Source organism: Marmota monax, unplaced genomic scaffold (genome assembly GCF_021218885.2).
Source record: "Marmota monax isolate L192 unplaced genomic scaffold, Marmota_monax_Labrador192_F-V1.1 WCK01_AAM20220418_F8-fsc00185, whole genome shotgun sequence".
Taxonomy (NCBI): domain Eukaryota; kingdom Metazoa; phylum Chordata; class Mammalia; order Rodentia; family Sciuridae; genus Marmota; species Marmota monax.
In genome coordinates, this window is record NW_026693278.1 from 3106908 (window position 1) to 3134600 (window position 27693).

At 42.9% G+C, this 27693-nt stretch overlaps 2 protein-coding genes across 2 annotated transcripts in view; one reads left to right on the forward strand and one right to left on the reverse strand.

The window, feature by feature from the left end:
* On the reverse strand, positions 1–6788 carry Srsf9 (serine and arginine rich splicing factor 9). The gene is made up of 4 exons (XM_046456544.2): positions 6538–6788; positions 3529–3689; positions 1901–2073; positions 1–495 (listed from the first exon to the last, which is right to left on the reverse strand). Exons 1-4 carry the CDS (start codon positions 6723–6725, stop codon positions 352–354), a joined length of 666 nt encoding a protein of 221 aa, XP_046312500.1. The 5' UTR covers positions 6726–6788; the 3' UTR covers positions 1–351.
* A 168-nt stretch (positions 6789–6956) lies between these two features.
* The window catches only part of Dynll1 (dynein light chain LC8-type 1), a 31786-nt gene continuing 11049 nt past the window's right edge, over positions 6957–27693 (forward strand). Inside the window, exon 1 of the mRNA XM_046456549.2 lies at positions 6957–7255. The gene's annotated coding sequence lies outside the window, so the exon portion shown is untranslated. The remainder of the gene's footprint in view (positions 7256–27693) is intronic.

The following is a 27693-nucleotide window of genomic DNA, read 5'->3' on the forward strand; positions in this document are numbered from 1 at the left end:
TCAATTACTAAACGTTTAAAATATATTTCTAAACAGAATGGGCCGACTCAGTCACAGTAACTGCTGATCTCCATAGCAGAGCAACCCACAAAGACATAGCACTGATTTTTTTCCCATAATCAGGGGTGAAAAATATACAACTTGTTTCTGAACCAAAACCACAATTTCTGCAGTTTAAACATTTCACTGCTAATATGGCCCTGGTAGAAATTATGTAGTTTTCTTTTTCCTTAAAAAAAAAAATTAAAAAAATTTCCTAAGACGCTAAATCATCAATCTGGAATGTAGATTCTGAGCACAAAGCAGCTCAGTTCTTCTAAAAAATAAAGAAAAAAATTCCCATCACCTGTCTCAGTAGGGCCTGAAAGGAGAGAAGTAGTGTGGGGAACCCCTGCTTTGGTATGGAGAGTCACGGCCCCTTGACCCAGACCGAGACCGTGAGTAGCCATAGCTGGTGCTTCTCTCAGGATAAACTCGGATGTAAGAAGTTTCACCCTGAAATTTGAACAGAGTAAAGAAAAGAAAAAAAAATAAAAATAAGAGCCAGAAGAATAAGCAAACCAAGATCTAATCAGCTGCCTAACAATAAGTCCTTAGCTCTTACCATACCTGGCAGTGCTCTCTTATTAAATTCTCACAATGTTATAGAGGTAGGTACTCTTACTATCCCATTTCAAAAAGGAAGAAAATGAAGACTGACACAAATAATAAGTGGCAATTTGACATTTTAAATGTGCATCTACAGAAGCTACCTCCTGTTTACTACCTCCTAGGTCCTGGGCTAATGCTCTCGTTATCCTCCTAGATTAGCTTCCTGATAAGTCCAGTGACCAGGTTATTATGAAACTATTTTACACATAGACACAATCTAAGAAATTAATAACCAGGGGCTGGGGTTGTGGCTCAGTAGTACAGCACTTGCCTACCATGTGTGAGGGACTAGGTTCAAGTCTCAGCACCATATATAAACAAATTTAATAATAAAGTTTCATTGACAACTAAAAAATATTTTTTAAAAAATTAATAACCAGAAGAAGAATCATATCTAGGCTGGACTATCTCTCAGCCCTCTGTTCTCAACCAATTGTTTGTCACATTAGGTAAAAGTCAGTCATTGGATTTACCCTTATTGAAGCCCTGCCTTATAGGGAGGACCAGGTACTGTTTTGTTTCCAAATTCAAGCTGTAAATGACAGTCTGAGCTAAAGCATTGTTAAGCCATGCAAGGACCAGCCTCCAAATCATAAAACTAGAGAATTATATGAATTCTCAGAAAAAGAAATGAGTCTAGAGATCTATCTTCCCCAGGTATCCCCAAACACCATAGCAACTCAGGATAGATAACCAGAAAAGAAGGTCAATGTCCAATTGACAGTCTGGTGTCTGGGCAAAATGGTACCAAAGGGACAGTCACCACTTGAATCAAATTGAGAGATCCAAAGCAGCAGCTGTCTTCCTTAAAGGAAGAACATCAGGAACTCTGCCTCAAGGATGAGGTGGCTACTACAACATGATGGCAAGGTGGCTCAAGTTTCAAAAGAGACCTGCACTATAATGGAAAAGGAACAGTAAAGTAACAACTCAGTACTGTACTGTCAGCAGTACTAATAAGGGAAGAGGTTGGCCTATAAATCCCAGACTAGACACAGAAGAGGGACAGTTATAAGAGAAATTGCTGTTTGAGCCAGTGGTACAGGGGGTAGTATCACAGGGTAATCCACCACATTATGATAGACTGCATCAGTATTTTAGGCATGGCAATTTTTTTTTTCACTTAAAATAGATCTTTAATGGTAATGTGAGATCATCAAACAAATAGCAAATGCATAGCCTGTTAGTACTACTGCTAGGTTAGAGTTGGGTCGAATGACCTAGAAATAGAAGGTAAGGAAGGCCCTACCTCATGAGAGCGGAATTTGGTGTCATCCAGTTTACGCAGGGCATATTCCATGTCTTCTTTTCTGAGATATTCAACCATCCCCATTCCATCCTTCTGCACATCTGCATAACAGACATCCCCAGCTTCTCGCATGTGATCTTTCAGGTCCTGCCAGCTGCCTGAAGGAGGAAGTCCTAGGCACAGAAAACATAAGAACCCACATCCTTCAGCCATGTCTACTGCCCTGATAAGAGTCAGCAATATCTATGGTCTCTTCTCTATGAATTGCTTAATTCCTAAGGGTCCCCAAATCGCAAATATTGATAAGGGACTCAAAACCAGAGAAAAGCACTGAGATACATGTGTGGTAATTGAGAAGCTGGTCCTAGTCTTATCTTCTAGAGACCAAACCTTCCCAACAGAGCAAAATTCATAGCCTCTTTCTTTGTTCTTCATAGTTAATGTCAAACTCCCAAAACTTCCCATTATGAAATTTATCAGTACCAATTATTTCTTGCCTGCAGGTTTTCCCAGGACATGGAAATTTTGAAATAAGCCAACAAAATAACCAAAGTGTAGCTGAAGTTTAACAACAAAAATCTAAAAAAGTTTGTTTTCTCATAGGAGCAAGTGACTGACAAACCAAACAAAGTACCTCTTAAGAGATCACCAACATTCTTCACTACAGTGGGGGGAAAGGTAATACTCAGACGCTAAAACTAGTCGGGAGTCATACAACCCTACCTGGTGTCATGAAAGGGAAATGTGCTCCTGCTTTCAAAGGCTGTGTTTACCGCTCACAGCTCAGGACTGCAGCCATTTCCTAATAGTTTTCTAAGCAGGATTTCAGAGCAGCATGGAGAGAAAAAAAGATAATGTATGACATCCTGAAGGAGGGAATAGAGTTCTAGGGTTAAAAAATTACAAAGGGACACAAGATAGGCAGATACTGAGTATCACTTTTAAGCACATGGTAACTGGCTGTGATTGTAGAACATTCACATATTAAAAAGGTGCCAGGTTCCTCAATACATTTCACTCCACTAGGGCCCTAATATTTCTCTGCAATGTGTAGAGGACCTTGGGTCTTTACCATTGTGTTAATGTTTCAAAGATACATAAACCTCTAAGAATTTTATCACTTGTTGATAAACAGAAATGTTTCATACTTTCCAATATAGTAAGATTTGGTTGTGGAGTTTTCTTTGGTTTGTTTTTAATATAATTCTCAAATCACCACAAAATCTCGCCTTTTTTAAGGATCCAAGGCTGAGTAAGTTGTTCCAGTCTGGCTCCTGTGATGTCTTTCTAGCAAGTCTGATAACAAGGTATGTTCCTAAAGAAAACATCTTCAGATTTGAAACTCAAAGGGTTCTAACATCAACTTCAAAGTTCTAACATCAAAGTTTATCACCACTAGGTAACTCCTTTATAATCAGGTTTATGTTCTACCCAGAGTGAACTACTACTGCAATATCATTTGCAGGATACCTTCCTCACTGGCAGGCCAGAGCAGGGCTTTGGCACAGGTTACTGAAAAGAAAGCCCACATATTCCATGCAGTGAAGAATAACCGCTAAATTCCTTAGAAGCCAGACTCTACACTAAGTGGTGTATGTATCATTTCATCAAGTTTGAAAGGAACATACCTGAAACAAGAACTCGGAAATCAGATCTTCTTGTAGGAGGGCCATTCCTCCCACCACGGGGCCACCCACCCCGACCTCCATAAGTCCTGGGGAACTCCACACGAAGCCGACACTGGCCATAATCATAACCGTTCCTTCCATAAATTGCATCCTCAGCATCTCTGCAAAGAAAGGTTTGAAATTAGTGCTGTCCAGGAAGCTGACTGATTTCCCAATGAGAGGCATAAAGTGAGTATAAATGGAAAGTAAAGGGGGAAAACAACAGTTTCTTTTTTTTTTTTTTTGGGGGGGGGTATACTAGGGATAGAACCCAGGGGCGCTCTGCCACTGAGCTACATGCACAGCCTCTTTTAATTTTTCATTTTGAGACAAGGTCTCACTAAATTGCCCAGGCTTGCCTCCAACTTGTGATCCTTCTGCCTCAAACTCCTGTCACTAGGATTATAGGAGTGTCACTGGGCCCAGCATAAAACAGGATCTTAATGTACCTTTGCTTTGGATGAAAACCTTTCATGGTATTGAATTAAACTTTAGAGCTGTCAAACACAGTCTTCTAGGTATGAAATGATAATGGACAGGTAAAAGGATAAATTCTAAGAGGACTAATTTATAGAAGATGTAAGTTGTTGGCAGACAACTAATTTTGCCAATAATCCAGTTCCTTCAACCTTGATGAGCTGTTTCTCATGTTATATTTTGTTGTTGGTGGTGGTTTTTTAGAGTGGGTCTCATTATGTTGCCCAGGCTGGTCTCCATCTCCTGGACTCAACTGATCCTCCTGCGTCAGCCTCCCAAAGTAGCTGAACTACAGATGTGCACCACCATGCATACCAAACATAAGCCCCTGGAAGTTATTCCACAAGGCCAGCTGCCTTAAAGACTAGAGAAAGAGCCAGGCATGGTGTCCCCTCTCTGTAATCCCAACAACACAAGATTGAGGCAGGAGGATCACTGTGCAAACTAGCCTCAGCAACTTAATATGGCCCTAAGCAACTTAGCAAGACCTTGCCTCAAAATAAACAAAAAGGGCTGGGGGAGTGGGACTGTGGCTCAGTGGTATTTGGCTAGCATGTGTGAGCAACTGGATTCCAGCCTCAGCGCCACATAAAGATAAATAAATAAAGTATTGTCCATCTACAACTAAAAAATAAAGATATTAAAAAGGGGGGGCTGGGGATATAGCTCAGTGGTTAAGTGCCTCTGGGTTCAATTCCCAGTACAAAACCAAAAAAACTCCAAAACAAAAAACCCTGAGATATTCCAGGATGAAAAGCAACAAGGACCACATCCCAGAGCAACCTGGATTATAATGCAATATGGGAGGGGCAGAGCTGCTAGGGTTAAGAGCAGATTTTGAATATAAATTGAAGTTGCATAGTGGTATATGCCTGTAATCCCAGCTACTCAGGAGGTTCCCATATTGGAGGACAGCCTCAGCAATTTAGTGAGGCCCTGTTTCAAAATAAATAATAATAAGGGTTAGAGATGCTGCTCAGTATAGAGTGTCTCTGAGTTCAATCCCCAATATGAAACAAAAAATTGACTTTAAATCATTTTGCCTCTTACTAGTAATCACCCATGGTTAAGTGTAATCAAGCTTTTAAATCTCTAACATGAACAGTATACTAACGTCACAGAGTTATTGTAAGGATAAAATGAGATATTAATGTGCAAAATACTTTGAAACTTCTCACACATTGATATCAGAATAAAGCTTTTCTATTATGAAAGGACTAAAAGAAGAAATGACAATGTAACACAGCACACAGCAAGTATGTATTCTAAGGGCAGAACAAATAAGATTTGAACCCTTACTAGACTCTTTTATCACAACTCTCCAAATCCTCATTTCCTCAACTATAAAATGTGGCTAACAGTATCTCCCTATAGATTACTGAAAATGCTAAGTATACAGCATGGATCTGACACACTGTGGAAAATACACAGTGGCACTGTAACTAATAACGGGGACATAGCCCTTTCTCGTTTAGGTGTAAAAATGCCCCCTTCCACTTTTGAGGCAAATGGCAAGACATCAGCAGCCAGCCCTGTCAGTCTTCAGCCATCAAAGCCTCAGGGTGCTTCCTGCCACCTCAACCTCAGATGCTCTCCCGGCAGGCAGGACACACGCTACGGATATTCCTGGCAGCGAGGCAGAGAACCCTTCCTCGACACGATGCTGGGAAAATGGGGTCGGCTCCTATTTAACCCCAGCTAAATAGTAGTGACCAGTGCAGAGCAGTAGCTTCTGAGCATCGACCGCAGTTTTTGAAAGTTCCTGGGCTTTTTCCGGCCAGAATCCCAACAATGTTTGCAAAAGTTCCCTTCGAGCAAGTTTAGGGATCTAAAGTTTCCACATCCCTGGGACCTTCAGCATCTAGTAAGGCCTCCCTCATTAGAGGGGAGTGGGATGAAAGACCGTCCCTCAAGCTGTTTCAGAAGTCCCCCTAAGACCCCGAGTCCTTTATCGGGGTCAGGTTCTGGCCTTGTGGAGAGGCGCGCGCGGGCTGGAGATCGGGTCCATCACCGAGCCTTCTTAGAGCCCTCTTTGCCACCTCCCAAAACATCCACGCCCCCGCAGTCTGTTCCCCCCTACGGCGAGTTCGGTCGGGAGGAGGGGTGGGCGGGGGTTACTTCTGCACCCCGCCGAGTCTCCCCCGGGGCTAGTTAGGGGCCGGAGCTCTCCTAGCCCGGTCCGCGACCCCTTACGGACGCCTCCCCGGCCGCGAAGGAGCAAATGCTAATTTTTACCATCCCCAAGGCCAGTTTGGGCGGGATCTGGCCTTCCAAAAGCTTCGATTTTGTGTTTCTAAATAAAATAATAATAAAGGAAGTGACGACGGAGCAGAGGACGGCCCGAAGCCCGCGGCGAGAAGAGGCCTCCTCCTCCTCCATCCGGGGGCGCCGCGAGGGGTCCGCGCTGAGGGGGAGGGGAGGCCCGCGGGGGGAGGGGAGCGGAGCGCGGGCGGGGGCTGGGCCTGCAGGCGGGCAGACCCGCGGGGGCCTCACCGGGGGTCCTCGAAGCGCACGAAGGCGAAAGGCACGAGGCCATGCCGGTTCTTGAGCTCGATCTCGCGGATTCGGCCGTACTTGTAGAACAGGTCCTCCAGGTCCTTCTCGCGCACGTCGGTCGGAAGGTTTCCCACGTAGATGCGCCCGTCGCCCTCGCCGCCGCGCTCGTCCGCCCAGCCCGACATCCGCACCGCCCGACGCCGCGGGCCCGCCGCAGCCCACGTCGCGCCGCCGCCGCCGCCTCAGCCCGGGTTCCCCGGCAGCGTCCCCGCGGGCTCCGAGGCGCTCAGCCGCACAGCATTGTGGGAACGCGGAGCGGAAGCAAAGGGGTCCCAGGCTAAAGGAATTTCTTAAAGGGGACGCGGCCGCGATGATTACGCATGCGCGACTGTCGGCGCCCCCTGTAGGTGCAGGTGGGTCTCCGAGACGCCAAAGGTAGAGCAGTTAGGGTTCAATCCTCAAATGCAGTTCGTTAACCCGCTGCTTGGATTGATCGAGAGACTCCCTGAGCCTCGATTTCTCCCTCTGTAGCGCCGCCTACCTCACAGGCCTTTATGAGCACTCCCTGAGGTGCCGCGGGCACGCTCGGGATCGGCGCGCAGCTGTCACTCTGCGTGCCGGGCGCCGGAGGGAAGGATCCAGGCCCGATCGCAGGCCGACCTGCAGCGAACCGAACGAGTCCCGAGCGGTGGGCTGACGCGGTCCTCAGCCTCAGGTCAGTAGCCCTCTGGCCCACCCTTTGCTCATTTAACAGCTGCTTAAACCTGATGGTGTAAACCGTAGGTGGTCCTTAGATCTTGGATTTGTGGTTGTGGGGGATGAGGGTGTAAAAGATTACATGAGAACTATCACAGCCATTACTGTTAGAATGTTATCTGGTGATTTGTGCTTTGAATCTTTACCCAGGAAGGAGGGACCCCCCGCCCCCCGTGTTACAGGAGAGAAAACTGAAGTCTCAGAGTGGAGTCAGGATTAGAATCTAGAGCCATGCCCCCTATTTGCATCCTGAGTGCAAATACAGAACCCAGCTAAACTCCCACCTTGCAGTTCACATTCAAACCCTTTAAAACAGAGCATTGTAACCTGGGACATTATAACTGAGGACTTGTGCCAGACATGGTGGTGCATACCTGTAATCCCAGCAACTGGGGAGGCTGAGGCAGGAGGATCGAAAATTCGAGGTCGGCCTCAAAAATTTAGCAAGGCCCTAAGCAATTTAGAGAGACCCTGTCTCAAAATTTAAAAATAAAAAGGACTGAGGATGTGACCCCAGTACCAAAAACAAAAACAAAACTTCAACTGGGGTGTTCATTTGGTAAAGCACTTGCCTAGCATGCACAGTTCCTTGGTTTGATCACCAAAGAGAAAAGAAAAGAAAAAGAAACTGTGGTGGCTTGATGGATGGACAAAATAGCAGAATGTTAACTATGGACTCTAGCCAGTGAGTGTGTGGGTGTTCACTGTACCATTCTCTCAACCTTTCTGTTTAAAATTTTTCATAATAAAATATTGAAGGAGATATGAATTTTTTTTTCTTTCTCTCTCTCTCTCTCTCTCTTCCCCTCCCTCTGGTATGGGGTTGACCTCAGGGATGCTCTACCACAAAGCTACATCCTCAGCCCTGTTTAGTTCTGTTTTTCGAGACAGGGTTTTGCTAAATTGCCCAGGCTGTCCTTGAACTTGTGATCCTCCTGCCTCAGCCTTCCAAGTAGCTGGGATTATAGGTATGGGCCACTTCCCCTGGTTGAGAAAATTTCTTAAAAACAGACTCCATTAATGCTAGCAGTATCAAGGGAATAACGTCAACATTTAGTCAGAAGGTTGTTGATTTCTGGTTATGCCACTGAGCCTCTTTTAAAAAGCTGGGCACTGTGTCACACACCTGTAATCCCAGAAACTCAGGAGTATGAGGTAGGAGAATCACAATTCCGTTCTTAGGAGACTCTGTCTCAAAATGGTCTGAGGGTATAGCTCAATGGTAGAGTGCCCCTGAGTTTAATCTCCAGTACTACAAAAACAAAACAAATACAACAACTAAAATAAGTCACCCACAAAGTAACTACTGAATAATGAATAGTCATTTTCCAAGGCAAATTAATAGTGTACATGAGTTCCTGATAATATGCATATACTATATATATATATATATATTTTTTTTTTGGTACGGGGATTGAACCCAAGAGCGCTTCACCACTGAGCCACTTCCCCAGTCCTTATTATTTTTTTATTTCAAGACAAGGTCTTGCCAAGTTGCTTAGGGCCTCGCTAAGTTGTTGAGGCTGGCTTTGAACTTGAGATCCTCCCATTTCAACCTCCTAAACCACTGGGATTACAGGTGTGTGACTCCATACCTGGTTTACATATGTGTTCGACTCCATACTGGTTTACATATACCTTTGATCTTGTAATTCTGCTTGAACGATTTTATCATTAAAAAAATCTACACAGTAATTATGTATATTTATCATTGTATTCTGTGCAATTAAAAATTAAATTCCTGGTAATGAGAGTGGTTCAATACAATAACATCAAATGTTGTCTAGTTATTAAGCCATATTTTTAAAATATTTTATTAGTTGTTGATGGACTTTTATTTCTTTATATGTGGTGCTGAGACTCTAGCCCAGTGCCTCACACATGCTAGGCAAGCGCTCTACCACTGAGCCACAACCTCAGCCCCAAGCTATGTTTTTTTAATTTTATTTTGTTTTGTTTTTTTTGGTGCCAAGGATTGAACCAAGGGGAGCTTGACCACTGAGCCACATCCCTAGTCCTTTTTATTTTTTATTTCAAGACAAGTTCTTGCCAAGTTGTTTAGGGCCACGCTAAGTTGCTGAGGCTGTCTTTGAACTTGCAATCCTCCTGCCTTGGTCTCCCCAACCACTGGGATTATAGGCAAGCACCACCACACCCAGCTAAGCCATGTTTTAATATGATATTAAGGTCACATTAATTTTAGTTAAAATTAAAGTGAATTAAAAATTGTGCTTAAGTAGGAATGGTGGTGCACACCTGTAATCTCAGGGATTTGGGAAGCTGAGGCAGGAGGATCTCAAGTTTAAGGCCAGTTTTTGCAATTAGCAAGGCCTTAATAAGCAAGTTGGTGAGACCCTGTCTGAAAAAATAAAAAGGGCTGGAGACGTGAAAAAACAGTGCCCCTGGGTTCAATCCCCAGTAACACACCCCATCAAAAAATGTCTAATATGTATACATGTAAATATATATTCTGAAAACATCTAGTAAACTAGTTAATACCAGTTGTCTATAAAGAATCCAACAGTGTTGGGCTGGGGTTGTGGCTCAGTGGTAGAGCACTTGCCTAGCATGTGTGAGGCCCTGGGTTCAATCCTCAGCACCGCATATAAATAAATAAAAATACAAGTATTGTGCTCATCTAAAACTAAAAAAAAAAGCAACAATGGAAGCCTGGGCATGTAAGTTCAGTGGTGGAACATGTTCCCAGCATGCATGAGGTATGGGTTCAATCCCCACAACAAAACAAAACAAGCAATCAAAAAAAGCATGCCACTGTGGAAACTTTTCACTTCATTTATTTTGATGGGAGTAGGGGGTGGGGGGCAGGTAACCCAGAGGCCCTCTACTACTAAACCACACCCTCACCCCTTTTTACTTTATTTTTAGACAAGGTTTTGCTAAGTTGCCCAGGCTGGTCTAGAACTTACAATCCTCCTGAGTCATTGGGATAATAAGTATGTGCCACCAATACTGGCTGAAACTTTTCACTTTAGATGACATACATTTCTGTAGACTTTTAAGATTATTGCAACTATTGCAACTATATTCCATCTTCATACACTGAAAACAAACCAAAAAAGGAAATCAAATGTTATAAAATGTTCTCTCAGTTCTAATACAATATATTTGCTGCTTGTTACAAAAAAGTGTAGAAAAAAAATAACCTTCCAAATAATTTGGAGATATTTCTTTCTTTTTCTTTCTTTCCTTTTTTTTTAAATTTGTGAAGAAGTCGGACACAGTGGCACCACCTGTAATCCTAGCAACTCAGGAGGCTAAGGTAGGAGGATCATAAGTTCGAAGCCAGCTTATGTTCTCAAATGAGAACATAAAAAGGACTGGGGATGTAGCACACTGGTAAAGCACCCCTGGGTTCAATCTCTGGTACCAAAAATAAATTAGTTAATTTGTGGAGATAACTCTTGATGATATTGATTTCTCTAATTTTATTCTTTTCTGTATCAAATTTTATCTAGCATGTACTACTTTTGAATTTGAAATAAAAATAAATGATTTCTAAATAAAACATCAGACTGCGTGTTATATTCTGGATTATGTATTGCCTCCAACTGCTCTCTGCTGGGCTTCAGAAAGCAAGCAGAAAAGATACCTAGCCAAATATGATTTTGTGTGTGTGTGTGTGTTCACTGGAGATTGAACCCAGGGCCTCACACATGCTGGGCAAGTGCTCTACCACTGAATGCTGCATCCAGCCCATTTTTAAATTTTAATATTCATTTTTTAGTTTTAGTTGGACACAACATCTTTGTTTGTATGTGGTGCTGAGGATCGAACCCAGGCCGCACGCATGCCAGGCGAGCGCGCTACCGCTTGAGCCACATCCCCAGCCCCCATTTTTAAATTTTATTTTGAGACAGAGACTCACTGAATTTCCCAGTCTAACCTAACCTATTCAGTTTCCTGAGTAACTGGGATTACAGATGTGCACTGCCATGCTCACCCCAAATATGATCCAAAGTCTAAGTGTGCAATCTTCTAGGAGCTTACCTATCCTAAAGGCATCTCATAGTCCATATGCCTTCTCATTTTTAGGGGTGTACGTAGGTGTGATAATACCATTCTCATTCCTATCACTCCTGTTTAATTATTGCCTGTATAGATTTTTTTTTTTTTTTTTTAAGAAAAGTGTTGGACTGGGGTTGTGGCTCAGAGGTAGAGCGCTTGCCTACATGCATGAGGCACTGGGTTCAATCCCCAGCACCACATAAAAATAAAAAATGAAGATATTGTGTCCACCTAAAACTAAAAAATAAATATTAAAAAAAAAGAAAGTGTTGTTGGAGTCAATTGGGCAGTCTCCTAGGGAGAGAGGCGCTAACTAAATGACCTATAAGACTCTAGGTGGAAGACTGCTTACGAATAGTAAGAATAGTAACGACTGAGTGCATTATATTGTGCAAAATCTTCTGAAGGGGGTTAGTTACCTAGCACAGAAGATGCAGGATGTGGCAAATTCTTGGATTATAAAGAGAAGAGCTACATTTGTTAAGAGGCATTTATGCTCATTCTTGAAATTCCAGAGGTGAATTTTGTTCCTCTGAATCCAGATACCGATTTTTTTCAGGTGAGAACACAAATGAGTACAAAATTATGACTTCATGAACAAAGGGTTCATGGGCTCTATTCTCTGCTAAAGCCACAGATTCTAGTCAGGAATGCCATTTTGAGCATTTGTTCATCAAGTTATTCAACATCTTTGAATACAAACTATAATTTAGGCCCTGTTTGAGACCCAGGACATGTAGTAATTAAACTCTGTCCTCAAGTTCTATATACAAGGTGCTATTCAAAGTCATGCAGAATACAGTTGTGATAGGGGGTAAATTGCTTGAGACCATGGTAGAGGGCCATCTGACAATGTCTTAGAGATCCTAAGGAAAGGTTCCAGGAGGAGATGTGTAGGCTAAATCCTTTTTTTTTTTTTTTTTTAAATTCAGAATTGAACCCAGAGTGCTTTACAGCTGAGCCACATCCCCAGTCCTTTGTGTTTTTTATTTTGAGACTGGGTCTTTTTTTAAAAAAATATCTTTATTTTATTTTTTATTTATATATGGTGCTGAGGATCGAACCCAGTGCCTCACACTTGCTAGGCAAGCGCTCTACCACTGAGCCACGACCCCAGCCCTAGACTAGGTCTTACTAAGTTGCTTTGTGCCTCACCAAATTACTGAGGCTGGCCTCGAACTCACAATCCTCTTGCCTTAGCCTTCCAAGTTGCTGGAATTACAAGTGTGTGCCACCCTGCCCAGCTTAGGCTGAGTCCTAAAGGACTAGTAGGAGTTAACCAGAGGAGAAAAGGGAAGGGCATTTCAGACAAAAGAATAGAATGAGTGATCACCCAGATAGAAGAAAATATCACAGGCCAGGTGAAATCCCTCTACCCTACCCCTGGAGATATAGCTCAGTGGTAGAGTGCCTGCCTTGCATGCATGAAGTCCTGGTTTCAAGCTCCAGTACAAAAATACTTAAGGCATTTGGACTCTGCTGAGAGCAGTGCATACACACTATAGGATTTTAAGGAGTTATAATGGGTGGAGAGTCTGTCAATGGGAAGTGACAGCTAAGAGGGTTGGAGAAATAAAGTGAGGAGGACACTGGGAGCTAATTTGACTGGGGAGCAGCTGCAGGATAGCAGAGGAAGGGAATGGAGCAAGGGGGAGATGTGACTGCAGCTGCCGTTATGGGGGAACCTATGAAAAAGGGAGGAATGGTTTAGGGGACTGCAATAGGAAGCACACTATGTATTTATAGCGTAAATTTCCCTCCTGTGACTTCAGAGATACTGTTGTTTAAAATTATCTACATTACCTATAAACGATTTTGGAGTTGGATTCTTAGTGCTCTCAGGAATATGCCAGTGTGCTCAGATTAACTGAGGGGTGAATACAGAGTAAGTCAGGGATATCCCCAAATGGCCCATTGACTAGCAGGTTACTCAGGAAAGTAACAGGGTGGAGTTGCAAGACATCCGAGTGGTTACTGGGAGACAGTGGCTGTCTTCCAAGTATGAGATGCCCATGGCCTGATGTCAAATGATAGAGCCAGGTGTGGTGACATACACTTGTAGTATAGTCTCCCAGCCACTTGGGAGACTGAGGCAAGAGGATCATAAGTTTGAGGACAGGCTGGGAAACTTAGTCACACTCTGTCTCAAAATAAAAAATAACAAGAATCAAAAGGGACTGAGATGTGGCTTAGGAGTAGAGTACCCCTGGTGGGTTCTATCCCCAGTACAGTGATGGAGGTAAAGAGATACTAAGGAGATGAGAGCTCTCAGAGAAAAATCCCAACTTGGAGATGGATTGGACATGGGGACTGAGAAAGGAGGAAATGTCCAAGTTGATTCTCAGGTTTCTGGCTTGGCGAACTGGTTGGGTAATGGTAACATTCTAAGATGGAGAATAAAGAAAGCAGAAGAATTGATCTGCAGGGGAGGAGCTGATCTTCAGGAGTGGATAATGATAAGTTCAGATGCGTGTGGAGAACATAAGGAAGGGTAAGGAGGTTTAGTGGCTTTAAGCTCTATGTGCCCTCTCCACTGAAAACATAACTCCACATGTATGAGTATGTCAGGATAAACCCAACCACTATGTGTAACCATAAAGCTCTAATTAAAAAAAAAAAACATAACTTCAGGTATACAACCTAATGATGATGCCAGGCATCCCTTGATAGGGAAAATCCTTGATTTAAAATATATGGGACCAATGGGCTGGGGTTGTGGCTCAGGGGTAGAGCACTTGCCTTGCATGTGTGAGGCACTGGGTTCAATTCTCAGTGCCGTATATAAATAAATGAATAAGATATATATATATCTCCTATATAGCCTATATATTTATATATATATAGCGCCAAGCCAGGCATGGTGGTGCATGCCTGTAATCCCAGTGGCTCAGGAAGCTGAGGCTGATTGCTAGTTCAAAGCCAGCCTCAGCAAAAGTGAGGCACTAAGCAACTCAGTGAGACCTTGTCTCTAAATAAAATATGAAAAAGGGCTGGGGATGTGATTCAATGGTCTAGTGCCCCTGAGTTCAATCCCGGTAACCCCCCCAAAAATATATATATGGAAGCTTAATAAATATTCATCATTCCTACTAAAATAATAGGAAAGGTACCAATGGGCTTTTCTCAGATTTAACCTTGGCCTACTGGGCTGGGGTTATGGCTCAGTGGTAGAGTACTTATTTAGCATGTGTGAGGCACTAGGTTAGATCCTCAGGACCAAATGTAAATAAATAAATAAATAAATAAATAAAGGTATTGTGTCCATCTACAACTAAAAAAAATTAAAAATAAATTTTAAAAAAGGTCAGTAACTGTCAGGCATGTTGGCGAGATTGAGGGAGGATGGTCGCAAATTCAAGGTCAGCCTCAGCAATTTAGTGAGGCCCTAAGCAACTTAGTGAGACCCTGTCTCAAAAAATAAAAAGGACTGGGGAAGTAGCTCAATGGTAAAACGCCCTTGGGTTCAATCCCCAGCACCAAAACAAACAAAAAGAGTCAATAACTGCCAGAGTGGTAGCCCACATCTGTAATCCTGAGGCAGGGAAGATAAAAGTTTTAGGCCAGCCTCCGAAACTTAGTGAGGCCCTAAGCAATTTAGCGAGACCCTGTCTTAAAATTTTAAAAAAAATTTTAAAAATAAAATACAAAGGGCTAAGGATTTAGTTCAGTGGTAAAGGGCCCTAGTACCTAATCCCTACTCCCCACCAAAAAAAAAGTTAAAAGACATTTCCTTCCTACAGCCAACCATTTACTGTACCAGAGAGTATGGCAGTGCCCATTTAAAAACAGAAACAACAAACAGTTTACACCTGCTTTAAAACATCCTTCAAACCTGCCCATCTGGTTTTTTCCCTTTCCTTGTAACATGAGTCTCCTTTGGCATCCCAGCAAAATGTTTCCTTCCTCTGTGTTCAGGCTGTCATGAGCTTCTTCCAGACCTTGGCCCTTGGCAACCGTAGGCAGAAGGGGAAGTGATAAGGAGTGGGAAAATGAGTCATCTCAGAGAAGCTGGTCCAGGCTGGCAGGGAAAGCAGGACTAGGTTACTGTGGAATGTGTTCCTGATCACAGCAGCCTGGAGACTGTTCTCTGTCATGTGCCACTATATTTATTATGAGATGGGGCAAAATAAAACGTTTCTGGGTTGGGTGTGGTGGTGCACACCTGTAATCCCAGTGGTTTGGGAGACTGAGGCTGGAGGATGGTGAATTCAAATCCAGCCTCAGCAATTTAGGGAGGCCCTAAGTAATTTAGGAAGACCCTGTCTCTAAATAAAATATAAAAAGGGCTGGGGGCCAGGTTGTAGCTCAATGATAGAGCACTTGCCTAGCATGTGTGAGACACTGGGTTCGATCCCCGGCACCACATAAAAATAAAAACAAATAAAGGTATTGTGTCCATCTACAACTAAAAAATATGTATATATATATATATATGTGTGTGTGTGTGTGTGTGTCTATGTATATATATATGGCTCAGGATGTGGCTCAGTGGTTAAGAGCCAATTCAATTCCTGGTACCAAAAAAAAAAAAAAAAAAAACTTGGGCTGCGGGTGGCTCAGTCATAGAGCCCTTGTCTGTGTGTGTGAAGCCCTCAATTTAATCCTCAGCACGCAAAAGAAGATAATAAATAAAATATTTCTGGAGAGCTACATAATAACTGAGCTGTGCAGGGGAGGAAAGGGAGAAGCAGAATTGGAGATTGGGAGAGTTTGGAATGGGGAACAGGGAGCTTTAGGGAAGCATGTGCCAAGCGTGGGAGGATGAGAAGACAGAGATGGGAAAGATAATTCAAGAAGATTTGCAGTGTGTTGTGAATATAATTCCCCTTTGGTGGTTTCTTCAGAGACTGCAGAAATCTTCAACATTGTTTTTCAATTATTTTTAGATAATGAAGGAAATGAATTTTTTTTTTTAAATGTGGCCAAACAGGTGGGAAAACAAGGGCCTGGTTTTATATGAGGTTATTTAAAGAAGTGAGCATACTGAATTTGTAGCAGCTTGGTTGCTCTATTTTTGCAAACTTGTTATATTCTGAGATGTTTTCAACTAGCTCCCCCCCCTTCCTTTCCCCCACTTTATTTATTTGTGCATTTATTTTCAAAGATGTTTTCCTATCTGGGCTTCTTTTTCTTAGATTCATGGGTTCCAAGGATCAGGAATTGCTATCTCCCTGTTCTCCTAACCTTTAACTCCTTTACCCTGACCCTGAAAACTTATACAAGTTATATAGAAAATAATGTACCAGAACAGATAGTCTTTTCATTATGGGGAGAATATCCATGCAGGGCTGGCCAATAGAACCCTCTACAATGATCTGAAATATTCTCCATTGTATCCACTATAGCCACTGGGCATTTAAAATGTGGCTACTGCAAACCAGGCATGGTGGTGCACACCTGTAATCCCAGCTACTGGGGAGGCTGAGGCAGGAGGATCACAGATTTGTGTCCAGCCTCAGCAACATAGTGAGACCCTTAATAAGATGTTGTCTCAAAAAATAAAGAGGACTGGGGATGTAGCTCAGTGGTGAAGCACCCCGTGTTCAATCCCCAGTACCCCCCTCAAAAAAAAGTGGCTACTGCAACTAAAATACTGAATTTTTAAAATTGTACTTCATTGTACTTACTTAATTTGAATTTTACTATCAAATATGCCAGTGACTACCATTAGGACAGTATAGGAGTTCACTCACAATTGATGTGTCTTTGGAGATTGAATGTACTGGAGTTTGAACCCAGGGCCTTACGTGTGCTAAGCACACACTCTACCACCTGAGCTTCTTTGGAATTCATTACCAAAGGTCTATAAACCATGCTTCCACTACCCTTAAGAAAAGGCCAAGAATCACTAGGAGCAACTACTGTGGCACATAGTGAAACAGGAATTTGGAGGTTTAAAAAAAAAAAAAAAGGAGCCAGATATGGTGGTGCACGCTTCTCACGCCAGCAGCTTGGGAGGCTGAGGCAGGAGGATCACAAGTTCAAAGCCAGCCTCAACAATGGTGGTGAGGCTGCTAAGCAACTCAGTGAGACCCTGTCTCTAAATAAAATTCAAAATAGGGCTGGGGATGTGGTTCAGTGGTTGAGTGCCCCCTGAGTTCAATCCCTGGTACCCCCCCACACAAAAAAAGAAAAGATACTGAGTTCCAAAGAAAACAAACAGGAACCATTTCATTTGATAAGCAGGAAACACCCATGAACATTGAAATGCAGAAAGGGCCCAAGAACAGTTGAAACCCTTGAGTGACCTAATCCATACCCTTGGACCTTGGCCTTGACCCCACCATGTCCTTGCCTGAAAAAAAGAAAAGAAAAAAAAAAAAGAAAGAAAGAAACAGAAGGGCAATTTGCAAATGCAAGGAAAACTGGTAGACATTGTGTGACTCTGCCCCACCCCACCTGGAGTCCAGTCCCTAGCAACTGTCCCTCTATAAATTATAACACCCCACAACTACTATAGTCTGTTGTCTCTCCCTCTGGAGATGGCCAGCCTTCTCCCTTAAATAGGTAACTACTTTCCTAAATAAACTGTCTGTACTTTTGTGTGTGTGTATGTGTGTTGCTGGAGGTTAAACCCAGGGCCTTGTATACTGAGGCAAGCCCTCTACAAACTGAGCTATAACCCCAGCCCCACTGTCTATACTTTTGACTGGCACGTGCCTTAATTCTTTTCTGTCATACACACCAAGAACCCCACTGGGTCCTGCAGTGAATTCCCCTTTCTCTCAGTCTTTTTTTTTTTTTAAGATTTTTTTAAAAGGTGGACACAATATCTTTACTCTATTTTATTTATGTTTACGTGGTGCCGAGGATGGAACCCATGCCTCACATGTGGGAGGCAAACACAATACTGCTGAGCTATAATCCCAGCCCATCCCCAGCCCTTTTTATTTTTTTATTTTGAGATAGATCCTAAATTGTTTAGTGCCTCCCTAAATCACTGAGGCTGGCCTTGAATTTGCGATCCTCCGGCCTCAGCCTACTTATCCACTGGGGTTACAAGCTTGCATCACCATGCCCAGCCCTCAGGGCCCTCTTTGGAGACATCTCTTCTCCTTTGGCAATAGTAGGTGCTTATTAGCCTGGCGGTGGCACCCACCTGAAATCCCAGCAGCTCTGGAGGCTGAGGCAGTAGGAATCCTGATTTTTTTATTTTTTTTTAATATTTATTTTTTAGTTGTAATTGTACAGAATACCATTATTTTATTTAGTTTATGTGGTGCTGAGGATCGAACCCAGGGCCTCCCACGCACGTACTAAGCGCTCTACGGCTGAGCCGTAACCCCAGCCCCCTAGGATCCTGATTTCAAAGTCAGCTTGGGCAAGGAGGTCCTAAGCAACTCAGCGAGACCTTCTCTCTAAATAAAATATAAAAAAGGGCTGGGGGATGGGCTGAGATTGTGGTTTAGTGACAGTGCTTGTCTTGCATGTGTGAGGCACTGAGTTCAATCCTTAGCACAACGTAAAAATGAATGAATGAATGAATAAAAGTATTGTGTCCATCCAACTAAAAAAAATTTTTAAAAAGGGTTGGGTTAAAAAATATTAAAAACAAACAAATAAAACAACCAAACCAAAACAAGCCTGTTACTCAATCAGAATAAAGATTTTCTTACTTTGAAAAAAAAACGGGGGGGGGGGGGAGTTGGGGATGTGGCTTAGTGGTAGAAGCACCCCTGGGTTCAAAATAAATAAATAAAATTAGGTGCTTATTATACACCTGTTGATTTTATTAACTAGTATATAAAGAAGAGTTACTTTAGCTCCAGAAAGAGGGAGCTGTGGTACAAAATGACAAATGGGTTCCTCAAGTTCACTTTTATGTTTTTCTTTGTAAATGTTTTTTTTTTCTAAGCCCCATATTCCTCCCCCTCAACCCAAAACTTTCCCCTAAACATACTCCATTCTGTCACATCACTTGGAGACTTACTGTATGACACAGCAAACCGGAAACACAAGCAAAAAAGTAGAAGATAAACAATGCTAAACTTTTTTTCCTAAGGATTACCCAGGACCTCACACGCTATACAAATGCTCTGCCACAGGATCAATCCACAGCCCTTGTTAAAATTTTACTTTGAGACAGTGGCTCACCAAGTTGCCCAGCTGGCTTCAAATTTGCTATCCTCTTGCCTCAGCCTAAAGAGTAGCTGGGATTACAGGCATGCACCACAACACCTGGCTAAGTATGTTTTTTGATGCAACAAAATGCTGCATTTGTTTAATAGAATTCTCATTTTTCTGGACCCAAATCAATTTTGTACTAGGCAGATTATTAATGAACTATATCAATATAATTTGGTAATGGCAGTTCTAAGTCAAACACATTCTTTAAATGTAAAAAACAAATGTGAAGGGCTGGGGTTGTGGCTCAGGTGTAGAGCCTTGCACGTGTGAGGCACTGGGTTCTGTCCTCAGCACCACACAAAAAGAAATAAATAAAATAAAGGTATTGGGTCCACCTATAACTAAAAAAATGAATATTAAAAAAAAAAAAAAGACCAAAACCATAGCCAGGCACCATGGCATTTGCCCAGCTGCTGGGGAGGACCAAGCAGGAGGATCTCAAATTCAAGGCCAGTCTCAGTAACTTAGTGAGACCCTGCCTTAACATTAAATAAGTAAATAGATAAATATAAAGATAAATAAGTAAATAGATAAATATAAAAGGCTGGGAATAATATAAAGGGCTCAGTGGTAAAGTATCCTTGGGGAGAATAAAAGACCAAAACCACGTGTGCAGATATGAAAAGATCTTCAAGATATCCATGGAACACCTCTTGTGCGTCCTGTGCTAGATACTAGGGACCCAGCAGAGGAGGTGACAGAGTGTCTATTCCCTGGAGAGGGCCCCATCTCTTTCCACACCCTTACCTTGGCCTTCAAGATTTGCCTCCAACAGTTTCTCCTCACTTGGTGCCACTCCCCTGCCAGGTTCTGTAGGATCTGTTGGAAGCCTGTGCCTCCCTTCCTCTGAGCCTTGGCATGGCCTAGTTCCTCTCCCTAGAACCTGTTTCTCTCTTGCCTCTGCCTCCCCAATCTGCCTGGCCAGGCTCTCCCAGACCTTCACTTATTGATGTCAGTGATGCCTAGACCTTTGACCCAATCTAGTACTTTCCCCTCAATTTGTGCCTATAAAAGGCCTGTGTACCCCAATGCTCCTTTATTATCTTCAGAGTATTTTTGCCTTTTGATTTTTCTAAACACAGTCTAGAATCATTTTATTCAGTCTGTATGATATCCTGTTGGCATTTTAATTAGAATAGTATTTAAATCTATAAATTTAGACAGGGAATTATTTTTTATTTTTTGCATTATTTGACCATGTTATCCAAGAACTTGGTATCCTATCCCATTTAAAATTAAAATAATTTGATTTAGCAATTTTTTTTTTGTACCAGGCATTGAACAAAACAGGAGTGTTTCACCACTGAGCCACATCCCCAGCCCTTTTTATTTTTTATTTTGAGATAAGTTCTCCCTAAGTTGCTTAGGGCCTTGGTAAGTTGCTGAGGCTGGCTTTGAACTTGCAGTCCTCCTGCCTCAGACTCCTGAGTTGCTGGGATCAGAGACTTAGCACCATCACACCTGGGCTTGATTTAAAAATCAAATATCTTTTAAAAATATTTTTTAGTTGTCCAAATAAATAAACACATAAATATTTTTTAGTGATCAATAGACCTTTATTTCATTTATTTGTATGAGTTGCTGAGAATTGAACCCAATGCTTCACACATGCTAGGTAAGCACTCTACCACTGAGCCACAACCCTGGCCCTAACAATCTTAATTGGCTTACATAGGTTGGTTATTTCAAAGTTATTTTCCTGGAAAGATGGGGGACAGAGAGACAGAGCAATAGAAAAATAACTGGTTAATATCAGGTTACTTTTCATAATTTTTTTCCTAGTTATTACTATGTGTGTGTGTGTGTGTGTGTGTGTGTGTGAAGCTGGGGATTTAACCCAGGGCTTTGTGCAAGCTAGGCAAGTGCTCTATCACTGAGCTACACCCATTCTGATTTTTAATCTGTTCTGCTTGGGCCTAGTGCAAGAGTGTGGTCCAAAACAATTTTTTAAAATATTTTTTAAATTGTTGATGGACATTTATTTTATTCACTTATTCATATGCAGTGCTGAGAATCAAACCCAGTGCCTCACACCTGCCGGGCAAGTTCTCTACCACTAGGCCACAACCCCAGCCCCCAAAACAATTTTTATATAAAAATTGAGGAACATATAGTAGTCAAGGAAAACTTCTAGATTTCTTTCCTGAGTAGAAATGGAGTAGAAAAATGGATTGCTATTTACAATGAGAAAAACTGCAGGATTGGCAGGTTTGGGATTGAAGCAGGTCTGTTTTGGGTGTGTTAGGTTTGAGATGCTTATTAGACATCTCAGAGATATTCAAATAGAACTTAGAAACAAGGGATGGTCATTCAGGGAAGAAGGACTTAGAAACAAGGGATGGTCATTCAGGGAAGAAGTTTGGGATGGAAATTCAAATGTGGGAATCATGAATATAGAGATGGTATTTAAAGTTATGGAGACTACCAAGGGAGAGTTTAAACAGAGAGGTGGCCCAGTAAAGGAAGACCTGGGACACTCCTTACTTTTGGTCTCAGAGAGAAGAAGTAGAAGAACTAGGAGACTTCGAAGGAACAGCTAGTAAGTAAAGAGAACTGAGAGTGGAGGGGTGGGGGTCCCAGAAGCCAGGCAGGGTCCCTCAGTAAGCTTTAGAGAGGAAGAAAAAAAACATGACAAGTATGTCGATGAAGGGCACTGAAGATGGCCAGTGTATTTAGCAGCACGGTGGTCACTGGTGACATAAATGAACTGTTTTGGGGCAGTGGATAAAAGGGAGAATAGGAGGAGCCAGGTGTGGTGGCACACTCCGGTAATCCCAGTGATTCTCAAAGCTGAGGCAGGAAGATCTGAAATTTGTGGCCAGCTTCAGCAATTTGGTAAAACCCTGTCTCAAAATAAAAAGGGCTGGGAAAATAGCTCAGTGCCCTTGGGTTCAATTCCTAGTATAAAACAAACAAACAACAATAACAACAAACAAACAAAAATAAGAAAAACCTGATACTATGGATATATATGTACACACACACACACACACATAAGATATAGTATATATATATACACATATACATAGAAAAATATTGATTTAGTGCAAAATATTGTTATCTCTGTATAGTTAAAATTTATAATCTTTGTGTTCTGTATATTCTAGTATTACATTTATTATTTTTGCATTCTTTAATAAAAATTGGTTATCAGGGGGATGGAGACTTAGCTCAGTGGTATAGTACTTGTCTACCTTGCACAAGGCCCTGGGTTTAATTCCCAACACCCCCTAAAAAAAAAAAAAAAACTGATTGGTTAAGACTTCTGTAAATATTCCACATTGTGGATTGGCCATCAAGTCTAAGAACAGCCCCAGTTGGTTGCACTAATTACATTATTTTACTTTATTTCCTGGCAGTAAAGGGCCCATAAATCCAAGGGGACGCTGATTTATACAGACTGAAATGGAAAATAGTCAGAGAGGCACTGTCCACCCCACCTGGCACCCCTGCTAATGAAGTCATGCAGCACCTTTGAAGCTTCTGCAGGGAAGCAAGTTCTGGAAGAAAACAGACTTTTATGTCCAGCCTTACGCTCTTTCTTTGTGATCCCCAAATGACAAGTTTAGGGGTACCAGGAATTCTGCTTTTAATGAGAACAACTCCGGGCACCTCCTCCTCACCCCAAGAGAACCAGGCCTTGCAAAGGCTGCTGACAGTGGGGGGCTGAGACTAAAGCAAGGACCTCCTTCCTCCCTGGAGTCTCATCAGGCCCTGCTGACCCACGCTCCTCAGGGGATCTCTGATCACGTGGGCCCCACCTGAAACCGTAGGGCAGCTGATGGCTCAGGATGAAGTCCTTGTGCCTTAACCAGGCTCACAAGCCCCAGAAGGTCTCACTGATGTCCACCCTCGGGCCTCGTCTCTCCCACACTCGCCCAACAACTTCTCTGTAGGCCAGGTGGCCTTTTGGGCTGCCAACCTCCCTCAGGCATCAGGCCCTTGAACACGCTGGTCCTCAGCCTCCCTGGTGCCCAGGCTAGAGCAGAGCCCCCAGCAATGGCCTCTCTCTCCTTTGTTGCCTCTGACACAACTGTAATCACCTCCCGTGTGCTTCCTTGTTCAAGGGCTGCCTCCCCCTGAGGACAGGAGCATGTGTGACTAGTTCCCTTCCATGTCCCTAGTGCCTACATGGGGACTTTATTATATCAAGAAGGTGCTCAATAAATGTTGGGGAAAAAAAGCGACTAAGAGGCGGGGCACAAACTCTGAAGCCCGTCCTCTAAATGGCCCAAGCACCTCGGCAGGAAAAAGTCAGTCAGTACTGGGACTCCCCTTGGGAAGATGCCTAAGAAAGTGCATCTGAGGCAAGCACTCTACCCACTGAGCTATATCCCCAGCCCAGGGAAGTGCATCTGTACCTGGCACCTCACTCAGGGCCTGACCCACAGCAAATGCTCAGAGAATCCTGTGAGCTGAATAAGCATTTCCTCTTCCATCTGTATGTACTCCTCCCTCAGTGGTGATCTCATCCATTCCCATAGCTTTAAATGCCATCTATAAGCTGATGACTCCCCAAATTATAGCTCTAGTCTGGACCTCTTCCCAGAACTCATAGAGCCTATTTGACACTTCCACTTGGAATGTCTAAGGGACATCTCAAACTAAACATGGCCAAAACAGAACTTTTTGTTTCTCCTGCCAGCCTTCCCGTCTCAATTTATTCTTCTAATTTTTCAGCCACAACATCCTTGAGTGCTCTTGTTCCCTCAAATGCTGCATTCAATTTATCAGCAAATATATCAATTCAACCTTCAGAATACAGCCCAAATCTGACCACCTCTTATCCCCACCTCTGTGACTACCATCCTGGTCCAAGTCACCATTACCTCTCACCTGGGCGTTGCTATAGCCTACAAGTGGCCTCTGTTGCTACTGACTTCCCCAGACTCTCTCCTCCACCTACTAGCCAGGTCACCACATCTTGGTTCAAATGGCACTTTCTTAAGCCTTCCTGAAAATTCTATTTAAAACAAAACTCCTCACCCTGACACCTTGGTTCTCTTATTATACTTTATTTTTATTCTGCACTTAGGGGTCTGAATTTTTTTTAATCCTTATTTTCCTGCTAGAATATGTGTTCCAAGAAGAAGGAGTTTGGCCTTTGTGTGTATGTCTGTGTGACGCAATACTGGAGAACCCAGGACTTTGCACATGCTATGGAAGCACTCTACGGTTGAACTACACTCCAAGCCTGACTGTTTTGTTCACTTGTGTTTCTGTAGCACCTAGAACAGTGCCTGACACTAAATTCTCACTCAGATATCTCTTAGTCATCCTGAATGAAGGTCTGAAGGAACTCTTCAGTTCTGGAGAGTCAGAGTTTGTTCTGGTGAATCAGAATGGAGACGCCATTCTCAGATACCAGCTACGTGTCCTAGAATAATTGAGAGTTAACTGGAGATCACTTTGCATGTAATTGAAGACTGACACTGAAGTCATCTACTGAGTCAAAGGAGTCTCCATAGCTCCTAGAGCAGAACGCAGATCCTGCCTCGAATTCTATACTGGAGCTAGCCTGATCTGTAATTACCATATGCCCCATCCCTTCATCTTTAAATAGGCCTGCCTACCTTGTGGCTTTTACCTTGGGGTTGTGAGTATGAAATCTGTAACATCAGACTCAGTCCAGATTGTTTGGGGTGGTGCTTATCAACTGGGGGTGAGTGATTTCTCTTTCCAGAGGACATCTGGCACCACCTGCAGACATTTTTGGTTGTTGATACTGGGAGTGCAGTGGGTTTGGTATCTAATGAGTGGAGACCAGGGATGCTGTCAAACATTCTTTAATGCACAGTATAGCTTTCCCAACAACAATAAAAAATCATTCTGGTTAAAAATATTTTTGGTACTGGGGATTGAATTCAATGGCCCTTTACCACTGAGCTACATCCCCACCCCCCCTTTTTTTTAAGAGAGAGTGAGAGGGAGAGGGAGAGAGAGAGAGAGAGAGAACTTTTTAATATTTATTTTTTAGTTTTCGGCGGACACAACATCTTTGTTTGTATGTGGTGCTGAGGATTGAACCCGGGCCACACGCATGCCAGGCGAGCGTGCTACTGCTTGAGCCACATCCCCAACCCCCCACCCCTTTTTATTTTTTATTTTGAGACATGGTCTCACTAAGTTGCTGAGGCTGGCCCCAAATTTGCAATCCTCCTGGCTCAGCTTACTGAGTTGCTGAGATTAAAGGCATGCACCAACATGCCTGACTGGTCCAAAATGTTAACAGTGCTAAAGTTAAGAAATCCTGATTAATACTAATGATAATTAGTAGTAGGCTTCATTGATCTTTGACATATGCCTCTAATACTATACTACATAGTAAACATGGACCATCTAATCTCCACATCATCCCTGAGAAACAAGGAGTATCAAAATCCCTTTACAGATGAGGAAACCGAGGTTCAGAGAAGTGGACTCACTTGCCTAAGGCCATACTACTTACATGGGTCAGAGGTGGGATTGATTGAAACCATCTGGCCTCTTTTCACCTATGCTCTGGGTTACTCTGTTAGACCTCTCTGGATACACTTGACTTATCTGCTTCATCCATGGACAGCAGACTATCTGTCACTCAGGTCATGCTTGGTTATTGGCCAGAGGGGAATTCTTCCCTGAGATTCCTCAGCCTGTTTGGCCTCACTCTCTGCACTGCAGCACAGTCCTTGGCTCCAAAGCTCAGTTTCCCTGCCAGCCCCAGACTAGTGCCAGCCCTTCTCCACGGGGAGGAAGCTTCCAGATTCAGACCTAGACCTTACTGTCTCTCCCATGGGGCCCCTCCTTTCTGGAAAGGGTGCCTAAATCAAGTTTGGAGCTACAAGGTCACCTCACACTTCCTTTTAGATTAGAGAGGATTTGAGCTGCTTGATTGGTCACAAGGCTCAAGATCTCAGGAGGCTTGAAAAGTGAATGCTGGACAGGGTTGGGAACACAGCTCTGCTAAGGCAGTGGTGGGGTGGAGGTGGGGCAGACCACTGCTGTTTCTAGACTGTGAGTGGGTAGAGCTGTAGGCCCTGCAAGGAATCCCTTAGCCTGTTTGTGAATGACAACTCTGAACTGCTATCTGGGAGCCCTGGGAAAGTCTGATAGCCAAAATGGAAAAGGATTTCTGTTCAGGAAGTAAAGGACTAATCCAGGGTCAAGTTTGTGATATTTGTTGCAGAGGAAGGAATGCTGAATTAGGTAGAAATATCATTCTTGGGGGCTGGGGATGTAGCTCAGTAGTAGAATGCTTGCCTAGCATACAAGGAAGGAAGGAGAAAGGAAAAGAAAAAGAAATAGCCATTCTTGGGTTGAGGATGTAGCTCAGGGGCAGAGTGCCTGCCTAGCATGTTGTGAGGCCCTCACAGAAGGAAAAAGGAAGGAAGGAAAGAAGAAAAACAATATCCATTCTTTCTTCCATCCATTCACTCAACTGTCCAACACATATTTAGGGAGCTCCCACAGGGACCAGGGATGCTCTGAGTCTGCAGGGACACTACTCTCTTCTGAAATGTCAGCCCTGATTATCTAGGAAGGTCTTGTAGCTCACAGGTCTTATCGGTAATACTACAATGTGGGACTCTGGAGTCATACACACCAGGATTCAAATCCCATCCCTGACACTTTCTAGTAGTATAAACTTAGGTGAGGGATTTCATCTCTCTGAGCTTTATTTTCCTTATCTGCATCATGGAGAGACAAACAGTTCCTACCTCATAGAGCTTTTTTAATTTTTATTTTATTTTTAAATTTTGAGACAGGCTCTTGTTATGCGGAAAGCCTTGCTAAATTGCTCAGGATGGCCTCAAACTTGTGATCTCCTGCCTCAGCCTCCTGAGTCACTAGGATTACAGGCGTGTGCCCCTACATGCAGTTTGAATACATCTATCCATGTGTTATTTAATATAAATCTTGCTACCACCCTACAAAGAAGATGTAAAAAAATCAGGAACCTGCATCTTGGAGAGGTTAATGAACTTGAAGATCACAATTTAGGTTTTCCCACATCTGATTCCAAAGGCTGTGTTCTTGGTAATGTTTCCTCCCTCTTAATTATCATTTCTTGTGTTGAGAATGAAAAATGCAGACAGTGGCACATGCCTGTAATCTTAGCAGCTAGGGATGCTGAGGCAGGAGGATGGCAAGTTCAAAAACAGCCTCAGCAACTTGGGGAGTTAAAAATAAAGTTAAAAATAAAAAGGGCTGGGGATGTAGCTCAGTGGTAAAATACCTCTGGATTTAATCCTAGGAAGGAAGGAA